The sequence below is a fragment of the Corvus hawaiiensis genome, chromosome 14 (assembly GCF_020740725.1).
Source record: "Corvus hawaiiensis isolate bCorHaw1 chromosome 14, bCorHaw1.pri.cur, whole genome shotgun sequence".
Lineage (NCBI taxonomy): Eukaryota > Metazoa > Chordata > Aves > Passeriformes > Corvidae > Corvus > Corvus hawaiiensis.
In genome coordinates, this window is record NC_063226.1 from 14,452,725 (window position 1) to 14,477,831 (window position 25,107).

Here is a 25,107-nt window from a genome sequence, read left to right on the forward strand (position 1 = left end):
CAGCCAAATGACACAGCACAAAAAGCAAATCTGGCTCCTGCAGGAAGCTGAACACCCTCAGTTCCTAATGAGCTTCAGAGAGTGTGTTCTGAAACCAGTAAGGACAGAGAAATTTAAGTTATCCTAATTAGTTCTTCAAGTTCTAACCTTCATCCACTGCTTTTTCACTTTAAAAATCTAGTATTAACATTTAAATAAAAATCAACATATTCACCTTGTCCCTTTTTTGATTAGTAGCATCCAGCTTCGTGGATTAAAACTAGATGAAACAGATTTCATTAACAGTTCAGAAGATAACTTTTATTTGATCTTCATTTTGGTATGTTATCTTATTGATGAGTGCAGTATGGAAATTCCAAGGCAATCATGTGTCCAATGTAACCATTCTGTATAAAGCTGTATAAGATACATGTTTTGAATTGAAAATGTACTACAATGTATTATCTACATATGCCCATTTTTAAAAGGAAATTACAGAATTAATGGGAAATAAAGATTATTCATATTAGGCCTGACTCCAACTAGTAATCAGATTGGCTGTTAAATAGCCCCACAAACACTTTTCTTGTACTCAGTGGAAGTACTTAGGTAGGCAAATACTGCAGGGCCCTGGCAAAAGTGGGAGAATCTGGGCTCCTCTGATTCAAAGGTTTATTATTAACAAAACCCTCAGTTGCTCAAACCCCACAAAATGGTTTCAAGTGAACAGTCACACCACTAGTCAGAGAAAGGCAGGCGTGATAAAGGAGAATGAAACAGCTCACTGACGTGTTGAAACGCAGCTGATAAGGAAAACAAAAAACCTACCTCAAAAAATAAAACAGTTGAGTTTCAGCAGAAGCCAGAAACAGCACCTGATCTCTTTTCTCTCCCAGCATCGAGGAGGTGTGTGTGACAATGCTGAAGATATTTCCAATTCTAGCTGTCCTTGCAGGTAAGAATAACAAACTGATTGAAATAGCACTGGGACAAAGGAACTTGAAGTAAGAGAGCAGGTGAACCTGACTGGCAAACTAGGAGAACATTCGAGATTAATTATTTCAGGATGGAATGAAAATCGTGGCTATACTGCCAGACCATTTTATGGAAATCCACAAACTGACCCCTGCCTGGTAAGAGGTTTTTGCTCAAGAACAGAATTTTGGCTTTGGCAGATTAATGCTTTGCTCTGATGTCAAGAAGAGGCAAAGAGCTCTCGTATGGAGAATTCAGGTCTTTCAAGTGTTTCAAGGTCAGGTTTTTCCATATTTGGCTTTTTTCTCCCCTTGATAATAGGACTGGAAAATGATGCATCAGTCCCTCAACCACCAAAAAATTTGGGGGGGATTCTTAGCTTTAAGCATGCAAATAATCTTTAGATTTCCCTGAAATTAAACGAGGACATAATACTTTGTGGAATCTAGGGATTTCATGGTATAGTAAAAACTATATATTATTCATGTTTCGAGGGCATTTCATTGTGCTGAGCTTTATTTCTAATACACACAGAAGCAGTCACTTTAAGTCTAATGCTCCATGGAGATGAACAGCCCCTGTATCCACTACAGAAAATGAAAGCATCTCCTTTTCCAGATGGAATTATCTGGTTTGGGTGCCACAGAAATATTTTAAGTAGTTGCTCCTGGAGTTTCAGTGTTCTAACTCTCACACACATATACACCCAACAGATTCTTCCTTAGATATGAAAAGTAATTCAGGGTAGGTACCAATAATTTTCAAAGCAATGTCCTCTAATTTGAAAATTCTGGATTTAAGACTAGCAATGTGTTCATATTGATGGGCACCACTGACTGTGGGTTTCTGTCATGGCTCAGAAAAGATCAGCAAACTTGGATTAATTTAATGAATGCTGAAAACTGCAAAGGACTTCAGTGGAAGTGGGAGATTGCTAATTAACTGCAATGACTTTCTCTGTGGGAAGGAAACAGTCTCACTATAATATTGATGAGTAAAGACATGGATCAACCATTTTTAACAAGTTATGGTCCTGTTCACACTAGCTGTTTTCACTGAGTTATTTCTTATTTGTGCACTTTTTAAAAATTAAACCAAAAGGCCTGTATGTATGAATCTTGCAATTTTTATTGGCTTTAAACAGCCTCACTGGACAATGTCAGTTTGATAGGTTTTGACAGTATCTTTTTACTTGAGTGAAGATCTTTTCAATTAAATGTTTTTCTTCAAAATACAGTTTTATGGAACCTAGAATGCTTTGTGGAGTCGTTTCTGCTAAAATCAATTTCTTCGGGAAAAGCTTGTAACAGTCAGACTCTGTGGCACTCCTGACTCCAAAACCAGAGAATGATAAAGTAAATATGTGGAGCAGATGACTGGAAAATTGATGTTTTCAGTAGAATAACATTGTGTTGAAAGACGGTACTTTAACCCTGCAAAGAGCAGAAAATAAATACATGTAAACTGTGACAAGAAACTGTCATCCTCTGGCCAACACTAATTCTTAAAGCTGAGAACAGTGAACTGAGACACCTAAAGTAATACAGCACAGCATTCATATTAGATCTCAGTAAGGATTAAGCTGCTGTGAACTCACAAGACAAGTAGGACTCACAGCCAGCCTGGGATGCCCTCTTTCCCCAAGGCAGGTTTGACACATTTAGGTCGGTCTCCAGCCATTCCTGTGACACTGTCTTCACATACAATATAAATCTTGTTGTAGTTTAAACCCATTAATTTCCATCCTAGCCACCACCAATACAGAAAGTATATTATTCCTTTCTTCCTTGCAGTAAGCTTTTACTATTGAAGCCATCAAACACAGAAAACAGTACGCAAAGAGTTCAGATAGGTTTGCATACTGTACTAACTTATGAATTTGCAATATTTACATTAAAAAAAAGACAAAATAGATTGTTTCTTTTCATAAACAATGTTTTCTCACATAGGGCTGTTAATTTCAGCAAAATACTCTTTGGTATTGCTGCAGGTTCTGCTTAAACTCTCAAAAGCAGTACCCAAACATAAGATGCACAGATCCTGCATTGGGAAATATATTTCACATCTTTTGTCTCTATCATTAATATATGCAATAAACCCACATGAAAATTATTGTAACATGAAATTCTCACCTTGTCTCTTTTGCACTGAAAGCTCCAAAAGACTTATGTTTTCCATGCCATTCAAAAGAAATACATTCTCCATCTGAATCTTTAGACCTTGGCTTTGAAGCTGGACTCAGTGACCTACCAAAACCCTGAAATTCAGACTTATTTTTCTGACAGCTCTAGCTTTGCTGTCATGTGCCATCATGGCTAGCAATTTACACAGAGGATAGAAACAGATAAATACTGTAAGGTGGTGCTTGATTCCTTTAATTACTATGATCGTGTAGTCAAGTGTGACCAGAAGGCTACGGGAAGGGCTCACAAGTTGTGTTTGCTCCCTTTCTGCTTTGAGCACAACACAAAGGGTTGATTGAGTTATCAAAGAACTCTGTACAACCCACATAGTAAAAGCAGCTGCAAAAAGTTTAGTTTTATTTTTCCAATGTAATAGTGTTAGAAAAAAAACCCAGCTTCTGGAGGTAAGCCCTTAGAAACCGAAACAAAAGCAAAGTAATTCACAAAAGAAAAGCAGAGAAAAGCTGCTGGGCTCCAGCCTGAGGTGAAGGTGTATGTAAAGGAGATCAGACATCTAAAGAAATAACTGCAAAAAGGCCAAAAAGGGCAAGAAAGGTGTAAGAGATGGGTAGACACAGCTGTGAATGAGAGTGCAAGCACAGGAAAACACTGTGAGTGCAGAAGAAAGGTTCCGTTTAACCACTGACTCTTAGTGAGAATATGAGTATCAGCAAACAAGAACAAGTATGGGTTTAGGAACTCTGCTTTTTAAGAACATTTTTTGTTGTAAGGGCAGAGGTGTTCTGGGGGATTTATTTGCTTGCTAGCTTTTACCCAGCCACAGCTTGTTATCACTGAAATTTCCACACAAAGCCTGAGGGAAACTGTGCTGAAAAGGAGAACGGCCGGATATATCCTACAGCTTTCTTCAGTCACACAGCGAGTAAGGCACTCCTGCAGGGCTCCCAGGGCGAGCCCCAGCTGATCTCTCCTCACCACACTTACTGCCCACAGGCCACGCCAGCGGGGTTGTGGTGACCGTCCCTGAGAAGACAGTGAATGTCACGACAGGTGGAAACGCAACCCTCCTCTGCACATACACCAGTCCTGGACCGCTGGGAAATTTCTTTATTCAGTGGAGTTTTTACAGTGCCAAAGAGAGCCAGCTGCACACCGTAAGATATTTATTTCTTATTACTATGAAATTGTATTTAAGATATCCCTAAGTCCTCAAAGAGTCTTGTTACCTTTGAGAGGGTTATCCTTACTACAGACCAGGTAATGTTGGGGTTCCTACCCTAGATACTAAGGACTGGGGTGCAGCAAAATTTAGGGGCAGATGAACAAATTATCTAGGCTCCTGGTTCCCACTGACATGCCTGAACGCCGTCACAAACTGATGAGAAAGTACAAAAGTGATTCAGATGCTCAAACCACTTGCTCCAAGTCACACAGGAAGCGTGAAGCAAAGACCAGGTGTCCAAAAACCACACAAGCGCTGCAGCCCCTGGACCAGCTCCCTTTTCTCTTGTCTGGCAGATATTTCCTGCCATTGTGAAAGCTGCTTTCCTGGTGAGACGCCCTTGCCTATGACAATGTGTTGTTCCCCATTTAAGGGTCAAATGAGAACTCTTGACTCAGGCACTGCAGTTGCCTTTTGGCAGATCAGTAAGAGGTGCTGTGCATGACAGTGGACTGTGGGCACAAAATGAGCAGCAGGAGTGTTGGCAGCATTCTGCAGAAAGTCATCACAGCAGGAAATCTGCCACAGCAAACTTGCATTGGTATTTCACAGCATCCCATGGCTGTCACTGTGGAAACAGAACAATTACAGGTCAAGGGCAAATGGTCCCTGCCCTTCCTGAGACCCCAAGAGGCTGCAGAGCCAAACAATATCTTACTCTGGGGGTATAATGAGACGGTGTTGTAGGCTGGAGTGTCAGCACAGATGGGATTGGGAAGGACATCAATAGCAGGCAGTGACTTGCTCTAACCACTGCCTGAGCCTCTCACGTGGCTGTAAAGACCTTGCAGAGCAGCCTGGTCTGCCTGGAAGGAGTCAGGGATGGGATCTGTAACTGCCTATATGTACTCACACTACTGCCCAAACTTCAAGAGCTACCCATTAATCTGATGTTTTGGTGGGAAAATGAACCCATGAATTTCATTCCCAGCATAACACACAAGGTATGAGTTCCCATCAGCTCAGTCCTGACCCTGAGCAGTCAGCAACTCCTTCCTTTGTAAGAAGAAATCCTGATTACAAGTGTTGCTGAATCCTTGAAGACAACTGGGATTCCTTTTCCATGCCCTGGTGTCAGGCTTGTGCTTGTGGGACGATCATTTCCCATTGTTTTTATCCTGTTGCCAGCATTTTTCTTCTGAAAGTTCAATCCTCCTGCCTGGTGTGACAGCTGAGAGTTGATGTAAAGAGATTTGACTTAGAGGAGTGTCACAGTCCACACTCAGGATATTTTTGTCATGTTCACAAGTTTCCTAATATTACAGTAGGAGGTTTGCCATTGCTGATAGAGTTGTACCCTCTATCTGGTTTATCAATTACACAGAATTAGCTGTAATTTGCAGAATGTGCAGGTTGTAACGTATTTGGCATTGAACAGCAATAGCCAGTATGTAAGAAATTACAATTTAACCTAAGACAGAAGTGCTCACTCTCCTGCAGTATATCACAGCCACAGATTATGCCTGTATCAGTGCTAAGTACAAACTCTGGGCCCATCCCAAATTCTAACTCTAGCTGAATGCCAGACTGATGTATGCACACCTTGCCTGATTAATTGTGTGAGTAGTTGTTACTCATTGTTTGCTTTCCTCAAGTTATAACTATTTTATTAAATTAAGAACTATTCCTGAAAGGGTGGTAGCTGCAGGTTTCCTAAATTGCATTTTGTACAATATATTATTATTTTGATCCAGTATGTTACATCTTAAATTTTAATTGCTCATTCAGGTGGGAAGTACAGTACTGACATAAGATCAAGCTTGTCTTCTCCAGGTTTGGTTAGAGTCTTTCTGTTCTATTTGCATCCAATTTCCCATATTGCAACACCCTAAATGCCATACATTTTTCTGGTCACAATCAAGAGAAATAAGCAGATTGCAGCTATAAGTAGTTTAGAGGGAGAATCACACAGTTTCAAGAGATCCAGGAGGGGAAAACCATTTGTAAACTGTGAGTAATGATGAGAAAAATACCCCCTGAGAATTATAATCATAAAATTCTGTGGGTGGTTCAGAATACGCTCAACAAGAACTAACTGATGCAAGACTACCAAATGTCAGGGAAACCTTATGGATCAATCCCTCCAGTGCTCCCTCCCGGCTTCTGCAGCTCTCACTGCAGGCAATGGGAAAGCTGTGCCTAAAAGGTCTGTAAGAAACACTGCTGGGGAAAACTGCAGCTGGATTTCCCCATCTGAAACTAATTTCATGGCAAATTCACTTTCACACCGCAGCACATTTGTAATGGCTGCATTTGTGATGGATGATTTGCCTTCTCTTGACATAAAGTCAGTTCGATCTGGAAAGGCCATGGTTTAGTGCCAATCCTGTTCTCCCTGAGCACCAAGGCACCATCTCCTCTCACTGCAGCTCCAGTTATCGTGGGCTGGCACGCTCAGTGAGGCTCAGAGGGTTCCCTTTGCTCCCTGCAGTCTGCTGGTGCCCCTGGAGGGTGCAGGACTGGGGCACTGCTCTTTTTGAAATGCTTTCAGCAACTCATTCATTCTTATATTACTTAACCCTATATCCTTTTACCACCACCTGGCCATTCCTTATCATTTTGAACCTATTCACAATAAAATTAATGCTGTTAATGTGAACACTGGGAAGAAAGGACTGTGATTACTTGTGGAAAATATGGTTTAAGAAATCACACAACACAGCTGAATATAAAGTTGGATTTTCACCCTCCCTCTGAATGAGGTTGGTATTTCTATTTCAGGCTGGTGACTCTTCTGAGTTTTCAGAAAGGACTGGCAGCCTGAAAGCCCACATGTTTCTCTTCTACAAGTTTAAACAAAAATATAATCTCTCTATAAACCTGGCTTTGCCCTGGTGGCTTGGCACATAGCTGAATTAAGTTTCATATTTTGTTCCAAGTAGGAAACATATGCATGGCAATGGAGGAGGTTGCCAGCTTTGGCTTTCAATGTTCAGGTAAAACAATACTAATGTGCAATTCAAAAATATATTTAATATGCTGGTAAGATGACAAACCCAACCATATTGGAAAGACTGGCACCGTATCTTACCGAGCACCAGAACAATAGCTTGCATTTTAAGTGGAATGGAATTATTTAATTTTATGAGACATTTAGATTCTTCTAACAGATCTGTAAAAAACCAAACACTTCCTTAGAAATAACATATTTTTGTCCTGAAAAATTTGTTGAAAATTCTGGCTCTATTCAAAATTTGCCAATTTTTTCAGCAACTAATTGGATAACATTTTCAAATTCCATTCTTGAAAATTGGAAAGTTCTGCCAAGTATTTTGAAGACAGGAGACTTACAACTTTTGTGAAAAATTACAGAAAATACATCTTCTCCCACCTACTACATTTTAAAATATTCCTGACATCTTACTAAATGTTAGCTGTCTTGATTACCACATTATTCACATGGGCAGTACACTCAAAATAAAAAGATTAAGCAGAGGAGATATTCTCTATAACAAATACGTGGGGAAAAAATTATTGATTTTAATAAATACTGTTTATTTAAACAATTGAGAACATGGCCCTTTCTCTCTACAGTGGCAACAAATAAAAGAGCAAGCTGTGAATATTATATACATTTATGAATGTTACATGTAATTAAGGCAAATCTATACCATTAAGAAGTTTTGGCTTTTATTACTAGATTTTAGGACATAACATACAATAAGCAGAGGCCATGGGTACCCCTTTATTTTACACTGCCACTTACGTACAGATTTTGCAGTGTTTTGAGATCCATAAGCTCAGGTACAGTCCTGGCTGGAGTGGAATCAGTAAGGCCAGGATCAGGACCAGTGCCAGTGTTAATTTAATGTCCCTAAGCATTCAGCAACAGGTTTTACCTTGCCTCAAGGGGAGGCTGTGCTTTTCATTACTTTGCAGACCTGCTACTGATGCAGATCTGCCTCCCAGCACAGCCTCTGTGAGGTTGGTTTTGTCTTTTACTGCTTGTTCTGGTGTTTTCATGCCCTGTTCTGCCTTGCCCGCCCTCCCCAGTGCTGCCACAGGTGCTTGCCAGCTCTGACCACGGCAGTTACACCACAGCCAGGCTGCTCACAGGCAGCACGATGAAAAGGGAGGCAGCAAACAGAGCCAGGTGTTCACAGCACTGTTTTGAAGACAGCACAACTTTACAAGATGTGTGAATATAGACCTTTTTTACTAGTTGAGCCTAACTCTGCTCTTTTCCTGAGAAGTTTCTCTAGTAGAAGTAATTTCCCTCACTTGAACTTAATGATGCAAGTATAAAATCATGGAAAATAGGATGCCATGCATATTTTTAACTTTTTCTTCTTGCCATTTAGCCCTTAGCAGCATGTCCTTTAATATTAAATTTAAGTTTTAAATAATGACTCCCAGCCAAAGATCTTGAGAACTTTCCAATACTGAGCGATCTCTATTTTACATCTAGACAAACTGAGGCTAATACTATTCTGCTTACCCAGGGTACATCACAGCCTGGCCTGGTTCATAAGGTAAAGCCTCAGCTCCTGCTAAGACCTACATCTCTGCTTCATTTCATGCTCTGAGTCACTTGGCTGGCCCCAGTGTAAGGCACCTAAGTAAATGTTTGAAAGCTGAAGCCTCTGTTGACTCTTCACAGGCGCGGCTGCAGCCTTGCAAAGCTAAATACAACTCCTGAACCTAACCAGGGCCACATCTTGAGCCTCCAGCCCAGGCCACCCACAGCTAAAGTCAGTGAAATGATCAGGGACAAGACCTGGCTAACCAAGATCGAAATTTTAAATTCACTATGAGAGTAAAGATCATGGATGCCTGTTACTTATAGGCAAAACAGAATTATTGACAGACTTCTTATGAAAACGTTCTCTAAAAAAAAGCGAGCTTGTGGCACATTGGTCAGCAACAGGGGACAGGGAGAGAAAGCCCAAAGGAGGAAAGCGGCAAGAAGAGTGACCTGAGCACAGATGTGCTGGCTGCTTCCACCCTGACACCCCAAATTCAGATTATCAGTAGTCCCAATGCCAGCACAACTCTGCTGCCCAGCACAAAGCAAGGCACAGCTGTGGGCACTGGGCTACCACGCGGGAGAGCCAGAGGCCAGCCAGCCCTGTATGTGTGGGGTTTCCATAAAAGCATTTGAATGAACAAATTCCCCTCCATGTAGTCTGAGCAGTTCGGGGGACACCTTCACACACTTTCAGCCACAAGAAACCTGAGATCCTGTGTTGCAGAGGCTGTCAGTGCTGCAGGGGACACCAGCTTGGGAGCAGAGCAGTCCATTCCAGCCCATGAGAAAGATGAGCCTGTGTGAAGCACCTCTTGAGGCAGTACAGGAAAACTTCCTGGAAAGGGCCTCTCTCATACATAAGCATTTCTTTTTGCCTAGAGGTGATTTTTTAAAACTGAGTTTTATCTAGCACTTAGATGACTGAGCAGGCACTGTAAGGAACAGCTTCATGGAAAGCAGAGGCAACACCTCCAATGCAGAGGAATGGAGATGCTGTTGTCATGTCAGTGCAGTTGGAGTGACTCTGGATGTCAGTGGGACTATGGTGGCCTGCCTGTGGTTATCACAAAGGGAAGTACAGCCAAGCAGAAAATAGTCAGATTGTAACTGGGGTGCTTGGAGCAAACATTAGACTTCAATCTTAGTTTGCCTAATTTTAAGTAAATCTTAGGAATAAGCTCCTATTGCATCTTGCAGTTGACAAGGCCTGAGATACTTTCTGCACAATACACCGAGCATGAGGCACCCTGCCCTTGTGATCAGCACGGATGGTAGGTGGGGAGCTGTGTGGAGGAGTGGCTCTTTGATTTTGGGGGAACATTTAAAGTCTCATTTAACTCTCAGATCAGCACATTTTTACTCAAATACAGCATTCCCCGTGTCATGGTATTCTGAGTATGGATGAAAAGTCAGTCAGTCTTTGTCAAAAGACGGTGTATGTGACAGATGCACGGGGAAGATGTAGCTGGAGATACAAGGTAAGAAAACAATCCCCATAATATTAAGGGGGAAAAAAGAGCTAAATAGCTTCTACTAGATTTGTGCTACTCTGAAACCTGTGTTCATATTCTGTGTTGAAATCTCAAAACCAGCACATGACTGAAATAAGTTGAATCAGATGTATCATTCAGAATTTTTAACTCACCCTATTTTTTATTTCATTTTTCTCTGTCAAAATTATTTTGGAAGTAGCTGTTGTGTTGGGGTTTTTTCCCCACACCTATTCTAGGTGGCTGAACCGGCACCTTCAGGAATATTCTACCCAAAGGGTATCTGAAGGGTGTGTGCACCCACCAGGAGCCTCTGGGCTGAATGTGAGCAAGACTGGATAGCCCAATCTTGGGGCTACATATTTACATAGGAAAAAATAATCATGCTGAATCTCCTTTCTAGAATATAAAAACATTTTGAGATGTGATGGATCTTGACACTGAGCTGAACCAGCTCCCTCTCAGCTGTCAGCTCAGCGTTCCAGCTGTAATCCATTCCAAACTCACTTTGGCTGCAGCAGGATTCCTGTCTCACCATGAAGTACAGGGTACAGCCCAATGTAAACTGAGGTCTAATAATAACTGCTGAAGAGCAGTCACACCAAATGCACTAAGAAAACATGTTTGTGCTTGATGCACTGTAGGAATTATTCACTGATAGTTCAGCCACAAGAATGATACTGTGAGAACATGAAAGCTGCTCCTCCAATGTATTTGCATCAGTTAAAGCTGCTGAATGATTAATCCTCTAAAGGCTTCTGACTCCCTCCCTTTCTTCTTCTATCAATGCGCTATTGTGACAAGACGCTTCTAGTCATTGCTAATATCCTTAATTCTCATGCAAAAATCCCAGCAAGGCAGGACATAATATCCCTACTACCTTCTGGCAGATCAAAGTTTTGACAAAAATGTGTGAAAAGAAGCTGTGGATGAAATAAGGGATTTGGGCCCAGACCCAGGCATGTGACACATGCTGAAGAAACCAACACATGCGTGAGCATTTGCTTTCTTAGCTAGCTGAGTTCAGAATCTGAGCTTTGGGCCTTCGTTAACGCTCTGAGTATGCAGCATTTGTTCTCTAATTAGATGGTAAGATGCTTAAGGGAGTGATGAATATTTTTTTCCCTTGTTGTTATTTTATAAATTCTGTCTGTCCTCAGAATTCAAAAAGAGATCATGATCTCAAACCAGGAAAGTCATTAATATCCTCCATTTTCTAGTAGCTTGGGAAAATTTCAAACAGAAAATGACAAACCAACCCGATGACAGGGCCCTCTGGACACTGGAGCTTTCCATCTCTCCAGGAAAATACTGTGAGTCACACGCCGAATCCATCAGAAAAACATCATCCAACAGGATGCTAGAGCTTTACATGTGCTGGTGGGGGAAAGGGAGAAGAGGCAGGGGGAAGAAAGACAGGTACTGGAGAGGAGGTCATGTCCTGAAACTGCCCCCAGTCAGGGAGTCAGGATTCTGTGCAGATTAAGCAGGACACTTTGTAATGAACCTTCAAGTAACCTCATAACTTTGATATCCATAAGTACTAGGCATATACAGCACTGTGATTCAGTGACTCTGACTCTGGGAGATGGGGATGGAAGAGTATTGACCTAGAACTTATGAACGAGTCCATCCGAAGCCATCTGAAAGACACATATTTACGCAAATTCTGATATATATTTGTCCAGTCCTAAGAAGAAAAAGAACAGCAGAGGGAGACATGTTTCTTCCAGTTTCCTGCCAGCTTCTTCACACACCCCCTTCACACCCTAAGGAAGATCTTTCTATAGAAGTTGTACAAAGAAAACCTGTGGGTGGGTTCCTCACACTCTGCCAAACATCTGGCAGCCTTTGGAAGTCCTCAGCTCAGCATCAGCTCTGCTGCCTGCTTCCTCTGCAGGCAAATACTTTCCACACCATCACTCTAGAAGAAACTGCCTGTGGACATGAAGAGTAACCACAGCACTGCCTCAGAAAGCCTGGAAGGATGGCTGGCTGGAGGCAGCAGGGCACTGCCCGGCCCACAGGTTGAGGAACCAACTGAGCTGCGACCCTTTCTAAGGTCAGGGAGATGTCTTCTGGGCAGCTTTGCTGTTTAGCAGAAACAGGTGTCTCAGATTAGGAAGTTATGAGGGACAACAGATTTAGGAGAGATAATCTCTGCTCCTCTTTCTGTCAGTTGTTTCCTTAGTCACCCAGGCAGCTGCTTCCATGAAATGTGAAAAGGCACCATTATATAATAACTTGCCTGAACAAACTAGCTGGTAAGAAGGAGCAACAAGCATTAATGCACCCTCAGTATTGTTTCTACCCTGGTAAATCATCAACTTCATTAGAGCTGCCCATGATTCGCTTGAGGACATAAAAAGCTTTTTTTTTTTTTTTTTTTTGAAGGGAAGCGCAGCAGATTTCTTTTGGTTTGGGTTTTTGTCGGGTTTTTTGCATTCGAGATGGTGCACTTAAGATATCTTTATCACACCAGATTAAAAAGGTTTCCAGAAAAAGTCTACCATTGACTAAATATACAGTTTTCCCTTACACACGTTTTAGGTAAAATGGAAAGAAATGTCAAGGAGATGTGTGTCTGTAGGAGGAAACATTAGCTGTCAGTTGCCCAAAACCAGAAAGTTTTCCATATCTTAAACAGAAAACAAGTTTTTTACTTATGAATTGGAACAGAAACACTTTTGCAAAAATTTTCATTTCAGTTTTCTGAAAGCCACAAACCACCTTTTCAAGGACAGCATAAAACCACTTTGAACTAGGGTTTAAAATACTCATTTTGAGTGTATTGTTTAAAATGGACTATGAATTCACAGCCAATTAACTGAAACATATTCCTCTTAAATGAAATTTCCTGTGTACACAATCCAATCATACCTCTGGGACAAGATATACACTCAGTAATTAATCAGAACGTTATTCAGCCTTTTTGGTGATTACCACCTTCCTTCAGGCAATGAACTCCAGAGCCAGTGAGATAAGCATCAAACAGGAGAGAACAGAGAACAGGCAGGAGCCTGCAGAGGAACTGAATGCATTGCCTGAGAATGTTTCACTGCCTTTATGTTCATGGTTGAAAAAAAAATAACCCAGAAATACTCTGTTTGAATCCATGAAGAGAAGAAATAGTCTCTGATGTGTTGACACCTGCCTCAGATTTAACAGTGTACACAAAATATTTTCTCTGCATTCATTGAATCAGAAAGAGAGAACACAGGGGGTTAATTTTTCAGTGCACTGTATGAGGACTTAAGCACATAATTCACCTCACTCCAGGTCAAATATAAGGAGGTGCACTTGCTCCTCTACAGTGTTTACTGACATGCCCTGACTGCATTTAAGACTTGCAGTGCCAGTCTTATTCCAGGAAGATATGCTGTGGCTAAATAAGCATTCAGTGGACCCCTTCTTCTACTCTTTACTCTGACAAAAAATCCCAGATCACTCTGAGGTAGGTACATTGAGTAGAAATTAGCCCCTTTTTCCAGCAATCAAGCTTTTAATAGGGTGTGATGGGCCTACCACTCCTCTCATGCTGCAGCAAGACACACATTACTTCATTTAATTCACTGTAGAGCTTAATTTCACATCAGTGTAAAGAGCTGATGGAACCCCTTTCACTGCCCTACTCCAACAGGTGCAGTTGATGGAGAGGAGATGGAAATCCAGCCCACCACTGCGGAGAGCTATCCAGGGACATCAGCCAGAAGAGTGTGAAGTCAGAAGTCACAGTTCTTGTAACTTCAGACTTTTGAAAGAAACAGTGATAAATAATACTCTGCTATTGCTCAGATAAATGTAGACCGAGACTAATGTGCCCAATGTGGTTTTGTAATTCCAGGCAGACAACGTTTTTGATGAGCGATTTGTTTAAACCAAACTCCCTATTTTGAACACTCTCCTTCTGCAGGGAATACAGTGTCTCCATCCAGACTCCGGTTTTGTAAGAGAGTTCCATCTCTAGACATTTGCAAAGCATAAAATCAGGTTTAAAACTGGTGGTATTGCATGCACACAATGGAAACTGGGAGGAGTATCCAGCTTCAGCAGACTTTCTAACCAAGTCTGACACTAAGCTAACCCTGGACCTTCTTATGCTTCCCCACTGCAGTACCAAGGTTCCACACCTTGGGAATGCTTTGGTGTTCAGAGCCCTGCATCAATTGTACCTGGTGTTTGTAAACCTGGGGCAGGGAAAGATAAAGTCTGGCTGAGGAGTATGCAAAATTGCACTTGAGATGAGGCCAAGCTGCAGTCCTGGAGCTGCTGGTGTTGTGCAACCTGGGTTCTGACCTTCATTTCAAAGCCATATCTTTGCATAAACCAGTCCTGCTCTGACAGTTTTGGGGCGTACCTTGCCTTAAGCTAATAAAGGCTTTTAGATAACATTTCTTAAAGACTTCAGTCAACACCATATCAGGGAGGATAAATAGAATTAAGAATAAATATTCTTAGTTCAAAATGCAATCAGTTGATCTGCAAAGTAAAGCAAATTATACTTCTCTACTGGGGATCTGCAGTATCCCTAAAAGGCAGAGAACTTTTACCAAAAGGAAATTTTTATACTAGTCAAGTAAGAATGGCCTGTGAAGAGGAGTCTGTGAAGCTTTTTCCTACAAGCATTTTCCTACTGTTTCCATTAAAAAGCATACTGTTAGTTCAACTTCAGTAAATACATTTACACTGATGATTCTGGAATACTGCCTGTAAGAACAATGTTAGATCAATATGGGTCACAACCTGTAATTCTATATGGTCACCTCTCACCAGTTTAAACAAATGACTGAGTGTGCTGAACTGTTCACTTTGCCTAGTTTGTGCATGTAGACCGTGGGAGAACATATTGCCCATCCCAAATACTGTCACTTTTATACAACAATACCATTAACACCTCAGAAAAACAATTAATGAATCATAGTTTTCCACTTCTTTGTTCTTTGAGGTCTTGGTTTCAGAGCAGTTAGATTGGACAGAGGGCAGGTACTCCTTGAGAACAATTATATTTACCCCAGAGCATATGAGATACTGCAGTTTCTGAACAGACTCAGGGCCCAAGGCTTGGACTACCATCCAGGCTCCACAATTCTACCTCTCCTTTCCATCAGCAGACAAAAAGTTCGGGCTTATGAGGCCACTTCTACTCCACAGTGCTGCTAAGAGCAGTCGATGCTACTGAAATCAGTGAAATCAGTCAATGTTAAATCAGCAATTTTTACTCGGAAGGAAATGTTACATTCCTTAGAAACATTTATCCTTGCTATGTCTATCATTTGGCAAAACATTTTTTTATTACTTAGTAAAAGGGGAACTTCTTGATCCCAAATAGGAACCCCTCCAAACACTGAGGCCAACAGGTATTCTTTACTTCCTCCCTGGTATAAATTCAAAAAACCAAGACAGTCCATGACACAGCCTCCAACACTGATGACACAAATAAGAACAGCATGGCTGCTCTAATTGCATGTGTGATGACTCTGCTCTGTTCTTGTACTGCATCCTTATGGCTTTCAAATTTACTGCCAACAGATCAGGTGCCTTGTTTGCTTAGACCTTTGGCTTGTGAATTCATTTCAGTTCTCTGTTTGCCAGATTCTGTATTTGGAAAGCTCTGCAACCACCCACTTTTACCAATGACAGGTCCATCCTTGTCATAATCTTCTACTGAGCCGCTTATTAATGATACCACAAATTACCAATGCTTCACTTAATACCATTACTCACTGTGCATGACAGCATTTTTTCATAGAATTGTCATATGATGGTCAATGGTCTCACCTTTGTTTTCACAAATGCATCAGTCTGTGCTTGGAGTATCCACAAAGCTTTAGCTACTGTCAATTACACAGCAAAAAATGCCAGTTCAGAAAAGCTTGTCTTTTAAGAACCTTTAGAAATATGTATTCAAATGTACCATGTTTTCATTTCTGCTTTCTTGGGGGAGGAGGCAAGAAAGGGGGTGACATTGCTTGGCTTTAATTGGAAATCAAATATATTCTGAGTATGGAACAAAGCAGCAAGAAGATCTTTTGTTATTAAACTAACAATTGTTTCTTTATCGCAGATCTATTATTATTCGGGAGGCCAGTCTTACTCCTATGGAGCATTTAAGAACAGGATAACAGCTTCAACAAGTCCAGGGAATGCATCAATAACAATCTCCAACATGCAGCCCTCAGACACTGGTTCCTACACCTGTGAAGTTTTCAGCCCTCAGGGTGATGCTGGACAGAGTCAAAAATCTGTGATTGTCAGTGTGCTGGGTAAGCGCCTTCCCTCTCTATTGCTGTATTGTTGTTCCCTTCCCGTGTTATGAAACACTGAATTCACAGCTCAAAATACATAGGGCCAGAGGGAATGACAGGCTGTGGTAAACAAGGCCCGTGATGCAGGGAGAAGCTCCCTGAGTCACTGCTGCAGAGTGTTTCCAAGGGCTTCGGAGGCAGGCAGAGCCTGGGTGCCCTCTAGCTTCCAGCTACAGCTGACCTGGTTCCACTCCACAGCTGCCTTTGCCTGAACTGCAGCCAAATCTCCTTCTCCCACCACTGGCCTTCAGAGTCACTCTGTGTTCTCAAAAAGTTACCTTATGTAAGCAGGTAAGAGGGTGGCTGGAATTACCCAACTTCACTCTATTTTTCATACTGGAAAACAAAGTGATAATAGTTTTGATTAAAATAAAACACCCTTTTAGCTGGGAGTGACAACTTCTCACTGAAACCAATACATGCAGCCCCAGCACAGTCCAAAACTTCGCTAATTTTACCTCATGTTGATCATGGTGACTTGTGTAAATCTAGGGAGAGGCAGCAGCACAACCCAAGCGTTCTGGCTCACATCAGCTCCCAAAAGCTCTAGAAACTTAGTACGTGTTGGCTGAAAGTAGTACAAAGTCTGTTTTGCATGGAAGAAAGCAATAGTTCAACCATGAACTGGCAGAACAGAAAGGATGAAAAGCAGTGGAATGAGATGTTTTATTTCCTAGTAAGAGTACTAGACATTGTACTAACAATGTCTAATAATTCCTTTTATCTTGAGAATTCATACCTGGTCAGAGTGACAAATCACAAACATATGGGAACATGATTACAGCCTCACTTGCCTACTTCTCAGGGATAAGAAAAAGATACATGTAAACTCATTCCCTGAAAAATCAAAGTACCACTGATAATTCTCATCTAAAATTTCCAAAATACATAGTAAATCTTGGAGCAGTTGAGTAAAAGACTGCACTTTTCACATGAAAACCAAGAGAAGTTGTTGGTTGGGCTGTGTTCATTGCTGGTAGTTTCCCTGACAGTGCTCTAAAGAACCACAAAAGCATATCTGTAGGCAGGAAACGAAAACCAATGGGTGTGAGTAAAGACAGAATCTTCCCTTTTGTGCAAAGTGAGGACATTATATAAAAACAGATTTATTTTTTACCAAAACTATAGCTGATTAATTTCCTTCACAACTGTAATAACTGAAAGAATTGGGCCTTGATCCTTTCCTTCTCTGTGGAAAAGCTCCTGCCATGTCTCTAAAGAAAATGATTCTGGTCTGTGGCAGAATGGTGTGTGGTGAATAGTGAGTGGCCCATCATAATGAAAATAATTGATAGTCTTTGTTTCAACGCCCCCCTAATAACAGTTAGTATGCAAATGGAAGATAATAAAACTGTATCCTAGGCCATGTACATATATTTAATATTACTCAATTTTTTTATGGAAGAGGCTTTGGTCAGTTCCATAAGCAAGACTCTGCTCTTGGATGGAAATCTGTAGATGGGGTTCAATTCTTTGCTCAGAGCAACACGGTACCAGAACTTGAGGCGAATGTTTGCAGCCCCGGGTACCCACATACGATGTGTCTGTTCTTATTTTACAGTCAAACCATCAAAACCTTTCTGCAAAGTAGAAGGAACACCTGAAAAAGGCCATCTAATCCACCTCCTATGCAACTGCGAAGAGGGGTTGCCTCGCCCCACCTACCGCTGGTACAAAGTCGATGAGAACACCCTCAAGCCTGTGACAGAACAATTCAGTATGTAACTACAGGACTACCGTACCATGTTCAAGATCCAAAATTCCAGCATTTCAAATGCTGTGTATCACATAGGCTAATTAAAATTTTTCCTCCTCTTCTAATGGTCAATGTCACAGAATCATATTTTTACTTACTCAAATCAACTGACAGCTGTCAAAAGCACAGGACGCTTTTTCTATTTAATAAAAAAAAGTTGAAGTCCTGTCTATGCCTTTAAATTGTTAAAATAGGAGAAATATTTATGCCTTTGCATCTCTCTTCCCTTGAAATTTTGAATGAATTTAAGTTGAATCAATTTGTCATTCAAGTACTAGCACATCCTTCCCTCCCAAAAATTTTCTGTACCTGTTGCATGTTCATTTGTGGAGTTACACAGACAACCACAGTATCACGGTGGGTAAAACATCAGCCAGAATGATTGGCAGAGTAGGGGCTTCTAATACCCCCCCACAGAATCCACTGGAGCAATTTTAGAGGAAGGTAAATGTTTTATATTTAAAGAATATAAAAACCCACACAAATCCATAATTGGTGAACCCTTTGTCTAATATCTGAATAGCTCTGTGTTACCCACTACAGAGAACTGTTTGCCTCTACAGAATACAAACAGTAATGTGTACCTGCTCCCTGCTTGTCACAGATCCAAACTCTGGCATCCTTTACATTGGCAACCTCACCACCTTTGAAACTGGCTACTATCAGTGCGTAGCCAGCAACCTCCTGGGGAACAGCACCTGTGAGCTTGACCTAACAGCAAAACGTAAGTGGAATGCATCAAAGTAATCACATCTTTGATGGAGGATATCCACAGCTTGCAAGAAAATTCTCTAACAACTTTGAAGCTTAGATTTTTTTTTTTTTTCCAAGTAAGAATAGAACAGGATTTGGAGAGCTCCAGAGTTTTCATCCAGGCATGCCCAGAATTTACACTGACCTAGAAAACTGATTTAACATCCCCACCTTAATTTGCTGCAAGGAGCAGGAGCTGGACCTGGTTTTGACTGCAGAGCCTTTACTGACAACAGATAGACATGGAGTTTTGAGCAATTTCTTCCAGCCAACAGTCCCACTGAGGTCTCACCACCCCAGAAATTACAACCATCACTGAAATGTGGTAGTACAAGGACTGGGGCACTGTAGATGTGACCACTAGCTGAAAGACAGAAATAAAGGCAACCTGGATTTCAGTACATGTTTGCAGTGACTGAAAAGCAAAGTCACTGTTGTTTTACCTGTTGTCCGTGTTACAGCTCGATGTTTCCCTTAGCCAGGCATGAACAGAGAGTTTGTTGGGATAGGGAGCTACCCAATGAGAAAGGAGGCAGCAAAGACCACACAAGGACAGAGCTCTCACTTTCCTAGAGAATCTTTGGCCATCGTCCTGGAAAGAGTTCTTTGAATCCAATCCTTTCTTTCTGCTAAAGGCTCGTGCACGAAATTTCTATGGGATTTTGCTACTACTACTGTTAAAAAAGTCAAGTAATCTTTTTTTTTCTTTCCAGATTCAGATGGTGGTATTGTTGCTGGAGCATTGATTGGAGCAATTCTGGCAGCTGCTATAATTTGCATTATTGTCTGGGTCTTGACCAAGAAGGCAAAAAATAGGAAGTCACCAAATAATGCGATGCAGTAAGAATTTCTGTTTGCTTCATTTTAAGACAATTATTTCTGTAAAGCACTGCTGATAATCCAGAACTAAAGTAAAATGCGTAATACAAGTTTTGAGAAAACTTTCAGAGTGAACATCTGCTTTTGGGGGACTTTTTACCTGTTGCTCTTGTAACAGAAGTTGCCATTGCCCTCTTCCCTGTTTTAACGCTTAGCAGTATCTAAAACAGTGAAACAAATATTTTTGAACAACACAAGCTAAAGTGTCAAGTTCTAAAATCAGCTCTTTATATTTAAAGTTAATGGGGTCTGTTAAAAGCAGGTGGAGGAAGTAAAAAAAGAAACAGCAGCTAAGGGTCACCTCAGCAAATTTACTGGGATGTAAACACAGAGGGCTCAGTTCAGTGGTACCTGAAATTACAGGACACACACTTGGGATACTCAAGGAATCTCAAACTGCAGGAAACTGCAGGCTTTAGACAACAGAATGGAGCCCAGAATGACCATTTTGATCCTGCCCTGGAGATGTTTTTTTCTCTGTGATTTGGTTGCTCATTTTTCCCTTAAACTGCCAAATCTTCAGAATAGGGATAATCTCATGCACTATATAGACTGTATTTAGCCCCTTGATGTTAAATGCTAAATAACTACATGCAGTTGAGGCCAGAAAAAGATGTGACTTCCCTGTAGCACAGGTCTAAGGCTTCCTAACATGGAATTCTGCTAACCCAGACCAGTGATCAGTCATGCATGCATGATCTCTGCTTTCAATTGATGTAGCATTAACATCTAGTTTTGTACTTGGATCCTAATAAATCTTACTACATTGAACTAATCCACTAGCATCTGATATTTTTTACCATGTGAAAGTGCTTCAATACTGGGAGTTGGTTTGCTATGGTTTTGATAAGAAAAATGGAATTAATACCTGTTACTAAAAATATTTTTCTAGATTTCTGTCTTTTCTAAAAGACTAAATATATTTTATAATACTTTTCTAGATTTCAGTCTTTTCATAATTCTTTTCTGACTGAACTCTATTTTTTATGCACTTCAATGGGACACCAGATCTGCATGGAATTTCCCAGAAAGCTCACACCAAGCAGTGAGTTTTGCTATCTCTCCTCAGACACTGTTTGCCAGTGCTCAGTTTCCCATTCCACTTCCCTGGCAAAGCATTTAAACATACTAAAATCCATTTTATTCTAATGGGATCACTTAAACCAGCGATGCAGATGTCTTACTAGCTAATATGCTGTCACTCTTTCTGTCTCAGCACCAGTGGTGCTGTAACCTTTTCACACAATCTTGGAACAGTTGTAATAACAGGGGGGTTACTGTTCAGATAGCAAATACAAAGATTCATTCTTTTGAAAGACTCTAGTGTACATGGGATTTCAACATGCGAGATCACAATCCTAATCCTGTCTTCCTGCAGAGAAATGGTTCAGAAACAATCCAATGCAGACTATGCTCAGGTACCCAACGAAGAAAACATTCCTGCAACCACAGTTCCATCAAGCAATGCAACAAATGAATATCCAAGTGTTGATGAAACAGCAGCTCCTGCAACACCTGAAAACGATGAGAAGCAAGAAGCAGAAAAAGAAGAAATAGCCTAGAGTTTATTTAATGGAGTTTTCTTCGTCACCTTTGGACCCCTTTATACAAAAATTGTTGTCATTGAATTAACATAGAAGCATGACTAAAACTTAAACAGGCATTTGTATTGTGAGCCACTGGGGTGGATTGAAAAAGGTCTATTACACAGGCACTCTGTGAATAGCAGAAGATTTGGCCTTTAAAGTTAACCAAATTTCTTTTATTATCTAGTTATACTGTACAAAAATTTAAGTATAAAAAGAATATCATCTAGATTTATCCAACACATTTTGCAAAACTAATTAGGAAATGGGCTAAAGCATTTGTCAAAGTAAGAGCTTTCCAGTCAACCACCAGTAATGCTATGTGTCCACACAGTTCAGAACCATAGCAGCCTTCTCCAGAAATAGTGATGGCCAGCCTGCTTCCTGAGCACCAAGAACAATAATCATGGCCAGTACATTGCAGTGTTTAAAGGAACTGATTTTGCACATCAGAAGTAAAAAGAAGTTACATTAATGTCATCAGAATGCTGAAACAGATGTTAAGACCTGAGCCAGTGAAATCTTGGGTGTCTGAATTCCACTTAAGCTAAAAAAAAAAAAAATCCCAGAAACTTACCCTGTTGCTGCCTGACATGGAATACATTGTGTTAACAGTGAGCTTCTTGGCTCAAAGTTCCCAAGGGCATCAGCATTCCAGAGTTGTGTGTTTCAGCAGCTCTGGTTTTCAGTTTAATGGAACTGGCATTTGGGTGCCCAGTTCAGATACAAATGACTGTTCCACACAACAGGAGCTGGAGATATAAATCCTTTGCAAGGCTTGTTCCAATAGGCTCACACAGCATCACATTCCTCATGACACACAGATACAGCTGCTTTCAAAACTTAGGAGTAATAGTGCCTTCTATACAGTTCGGATTGCTTCCTCTGCCTGAGATGATTTAAATCTATTTCCAGGCTAGTCCTACCCACTGACCAACAAACTCATGCTACTTTTCTTCTGGTCTCTCATCCCAGTGTAACAATCTATCTTCTATAGGCGAAAGCATCAAGAGGGACGGTAAGTGGTGCAAAGCACACTGACAGCCAGCAATCAAGTGATGAGCACCCTCTTGGAAGGAGAAAGGGAATTGAACCGCACACACACACCTGGGTCACTAGACACCCCTTCTCTCTGGGCCTCATTTCTAAAGTTACACAAACTCAGTTTTTCAAAAAGGCAAAGATACTACATTCAGAAGAGCTCAAGGACCACAGGGCTCAGGCAAGTACAGACCCACAGGCTCTGCAGCTCCACGCTGAACTGCCTGAGGCAGGTCCTCGCTGACACAGGCAGACACTGCTTTCAGTCTCATGCACTGCAGGAAAACATATCTGGCTCAGGGATCTGGAGGTTTTTGGCACTTCAGTCTTTCACAGGATCTAATATTCATAAATCCTTTGGTGACTGCTCCTAGACTATAAACATTAGTTATATGCAACATTTAAGATTTCTGGGCTAAAATTTTCAGGTTCAGTTCCTACAGCTGTAAGTATGTTTACCAAGATAGTGAGCTCAAAAGAAAAGAAAAAAAAAAAGATAAAAGGAAAAAGAAAAAAAGAAAAATATATGGCAACATTTAAGGATGCAAGGCATGAGATCCTAGTTAAGATTTATTTTGGATCTTCAAGAATAACTGTATTAATTGCCCTTTCCTGGCAGTTTTCTGGCTTCCAAATATTTTTCTTTGATAGGTGTGTCCTAGTGTTTAGCTTCATTCCAGAGTAACAGAGCATTTATAGTGTTCTTCTAACACTATTTTAGCTAAAAACTATTTGTGCCAGACTGTGAGGGTAAAACCCTTGCTAATACCAACACTGCCATGTTGCACCAGTGGATCCCCAGACTCCTCTCTCCCCAAAATATCCAGGGTAAATCTCAAATCAGGATCTACACAGAAGTCTCCTTGATCAGGCAGCTCTTATTAACTCTTGTGGCAATTATGCCAGGCCAAATTCTTAAGTCACATCCTTCAATCCAGGTTGAGCAACTTACTGAAAATGTCTTATATTGACAGCCAAGCTGTGTAAACCTGCAGGATGATGACATTAAACACACTCAGAAACAGCAAGGGAACAGTCAGTACTACCTGCTGCTCTTTGGGTGCTATTTCTTACTGAAGGTGTTTCCTGATGATAAAATTCAAATCAATTACTGGTCCAAAGGAGCCCCCGGCTTGGCTGACAGCAGCAATAATTTAAAATAATTTATCTGACATTCCTAAGCATTCTTCTACTCTTGCCCTTCATGGGAAAACATAGATGTCTTCATGTCACTGCTATAGCTGTATTAGTTCTTCTAAAGCCATCTCCTGCATGTACATGTTCTGGTCACATTTTTCTTATTGCTATACCTTTCCACATCTCTGCAACAGCACTATCGTGATTGAAGAGGGGACTCTATTACATGGTCATATTTCTTTTAATCTTTCCTTCATCTCACCTCCACACATTTTTCTGCTGGCATTTCCTTACATAACTTGCTACAGCAAGATAGGAACAAGTTCTGGGGAAGTTGTCAGTATCTTCTATTAGATTGTAGGGTCTTCCTAGAACACCACAGGTTTTATATTTGTTCAAAAAGTAGAAATTGCTCGTTACGTTAATGTTTTTATATAGAGAAAGGAACAACTGACCATGTTCTTGACTAATGATTCCTCTCATACTTCTAACCACCAGTGAGTAATAGATGCTAGTAAAAAGGCAAAATTAGAAGCAAAACAGGCTGCTGGGAGTGAGGAGGTAAGGCAAATAACATGTATTTGGGGTTTCTTACCATAGTGAGGTGTTTTCTGTAAGCCTTCTGGCAGATGTTTGTTCTCATTACAGAGTCTCTAAAGTTTATTAAAAATTATGGGGCACCATTCCTAGCTTCCCACTGATACTCTTGGCAAAGCACAAGTCAAATTAAGTATTGATCCACAGTGTGTAGCTCTAAAACCCTGCAGAGTTATGCAGGATTCAGAAACATTTTTCAGAATTTGCTTTAGATGTTCCAACAGTCTTTGCTGCATGGCCAATTTATCTTCCCCTAAGAAGCAGGGATCATTAATACAGACACCCGTTACTAAGCCAACATTCAAGCCACCATCTCCTAAGGAAGCAGATGTACAAAGCTACAGAGCTGTGGCAGGGTTTTTTTGCTACACAAAGATCAAGAATGAACACAGAACTCAGCTTCAGCTGCTTTCAAATCAAACTTTTAGCAGTGCCTGTGCAATATATAAGAAACATTTACTCAATCAGGTTCCTCCTTCAATCAAGGTCTGCATGGCCGGAGTTTACTGTACAGGCAAGTTATCCCTTCTGCTCTTAATGAGTCCCCTCAGTGAAATTTAACCTGCATTTTGTGATTTAAGATGCATTTAAAGTCCTGGGTGAAGGTATTTGGTTGTAAGTTTCTGTCTTGCTTATCAAAATTAATTGCATTACCTTAATCCCAGCAAGTCAAACTGTGGAAACTGCCAGCTTGCATTTCACCCTTTCCTGGAGGCTGAAGATCAAACATGTTGCATTTCCATACTGTGTAACAGATGGCAGGTTTTCATCTCGC

General features: G+C 40.9%; 1 protein-coding gene across 2 annotated transcripts; it reads left to right on the plus strand.

The window, feature by feature from the left end:
- Nucleotides 1–733: 733 nt before the first annotated feature.
- Nucleotides 734–24,706, plus strand: VSIG1 (V-set and immunoglobulin domain containing 1). 2 transcript variants are annotated; one of them, XM_048319124.1, is made up of 8 exons: nt 734–934; nt 4,092–4,252; nt 10,159–10,266; nt 16,343–16,541; nt 18,145–18,300; nt 18,944–19,063; nt 19,806–19,932; nt 21,350–24,706. In XM_048319124.1, the coding sequence occupies exons 1-8, from the start codon at nt 898–900 to the stop codon at nt 21,531–21,533; spliced, it is 1,092 nt and encodes a 363-aa protein (XP_048175081.1). In that variant the 5' UTR covers nt 734–897; the 3' UTR covers nt 21,534–24,706. The 2 variants fall into 2 exon arrangements, with proteins under 2 accessions (XP_048175081.1, XP_048175082.1); XM_048319125.1 differs by lacking the exon at nt 10,159–10,266 and having other exon boundaries at nt 740–934.
- The last annotated feature ends 401 nt before the right edge of the window (nt 24,707–25,107 follow it).

Bases quoted from the DNA above. Each gene is read 5' to 3' on its own strand.
- VSIG1 (XM_048319124.1), top strand. From the start codon at position 898: ATGCTGAAGATATTTCCAATTCTAGCTGTCCTTGCAG. The intron at 4,253-10,158 runs GTAAGATATTTA...ACTCAAATACAG, and splicing joins AAGAGAGCCAGCTGCACACC to CATTCCCCGTGTCATGGTAT. The intron at 10,267-16,342 runs GTAAGAAAACAA...TCTTTATCGCAG, and splicing joins GATGTAGCTGGAGATACAAG to ATCTATTATTATTCGGGAGG.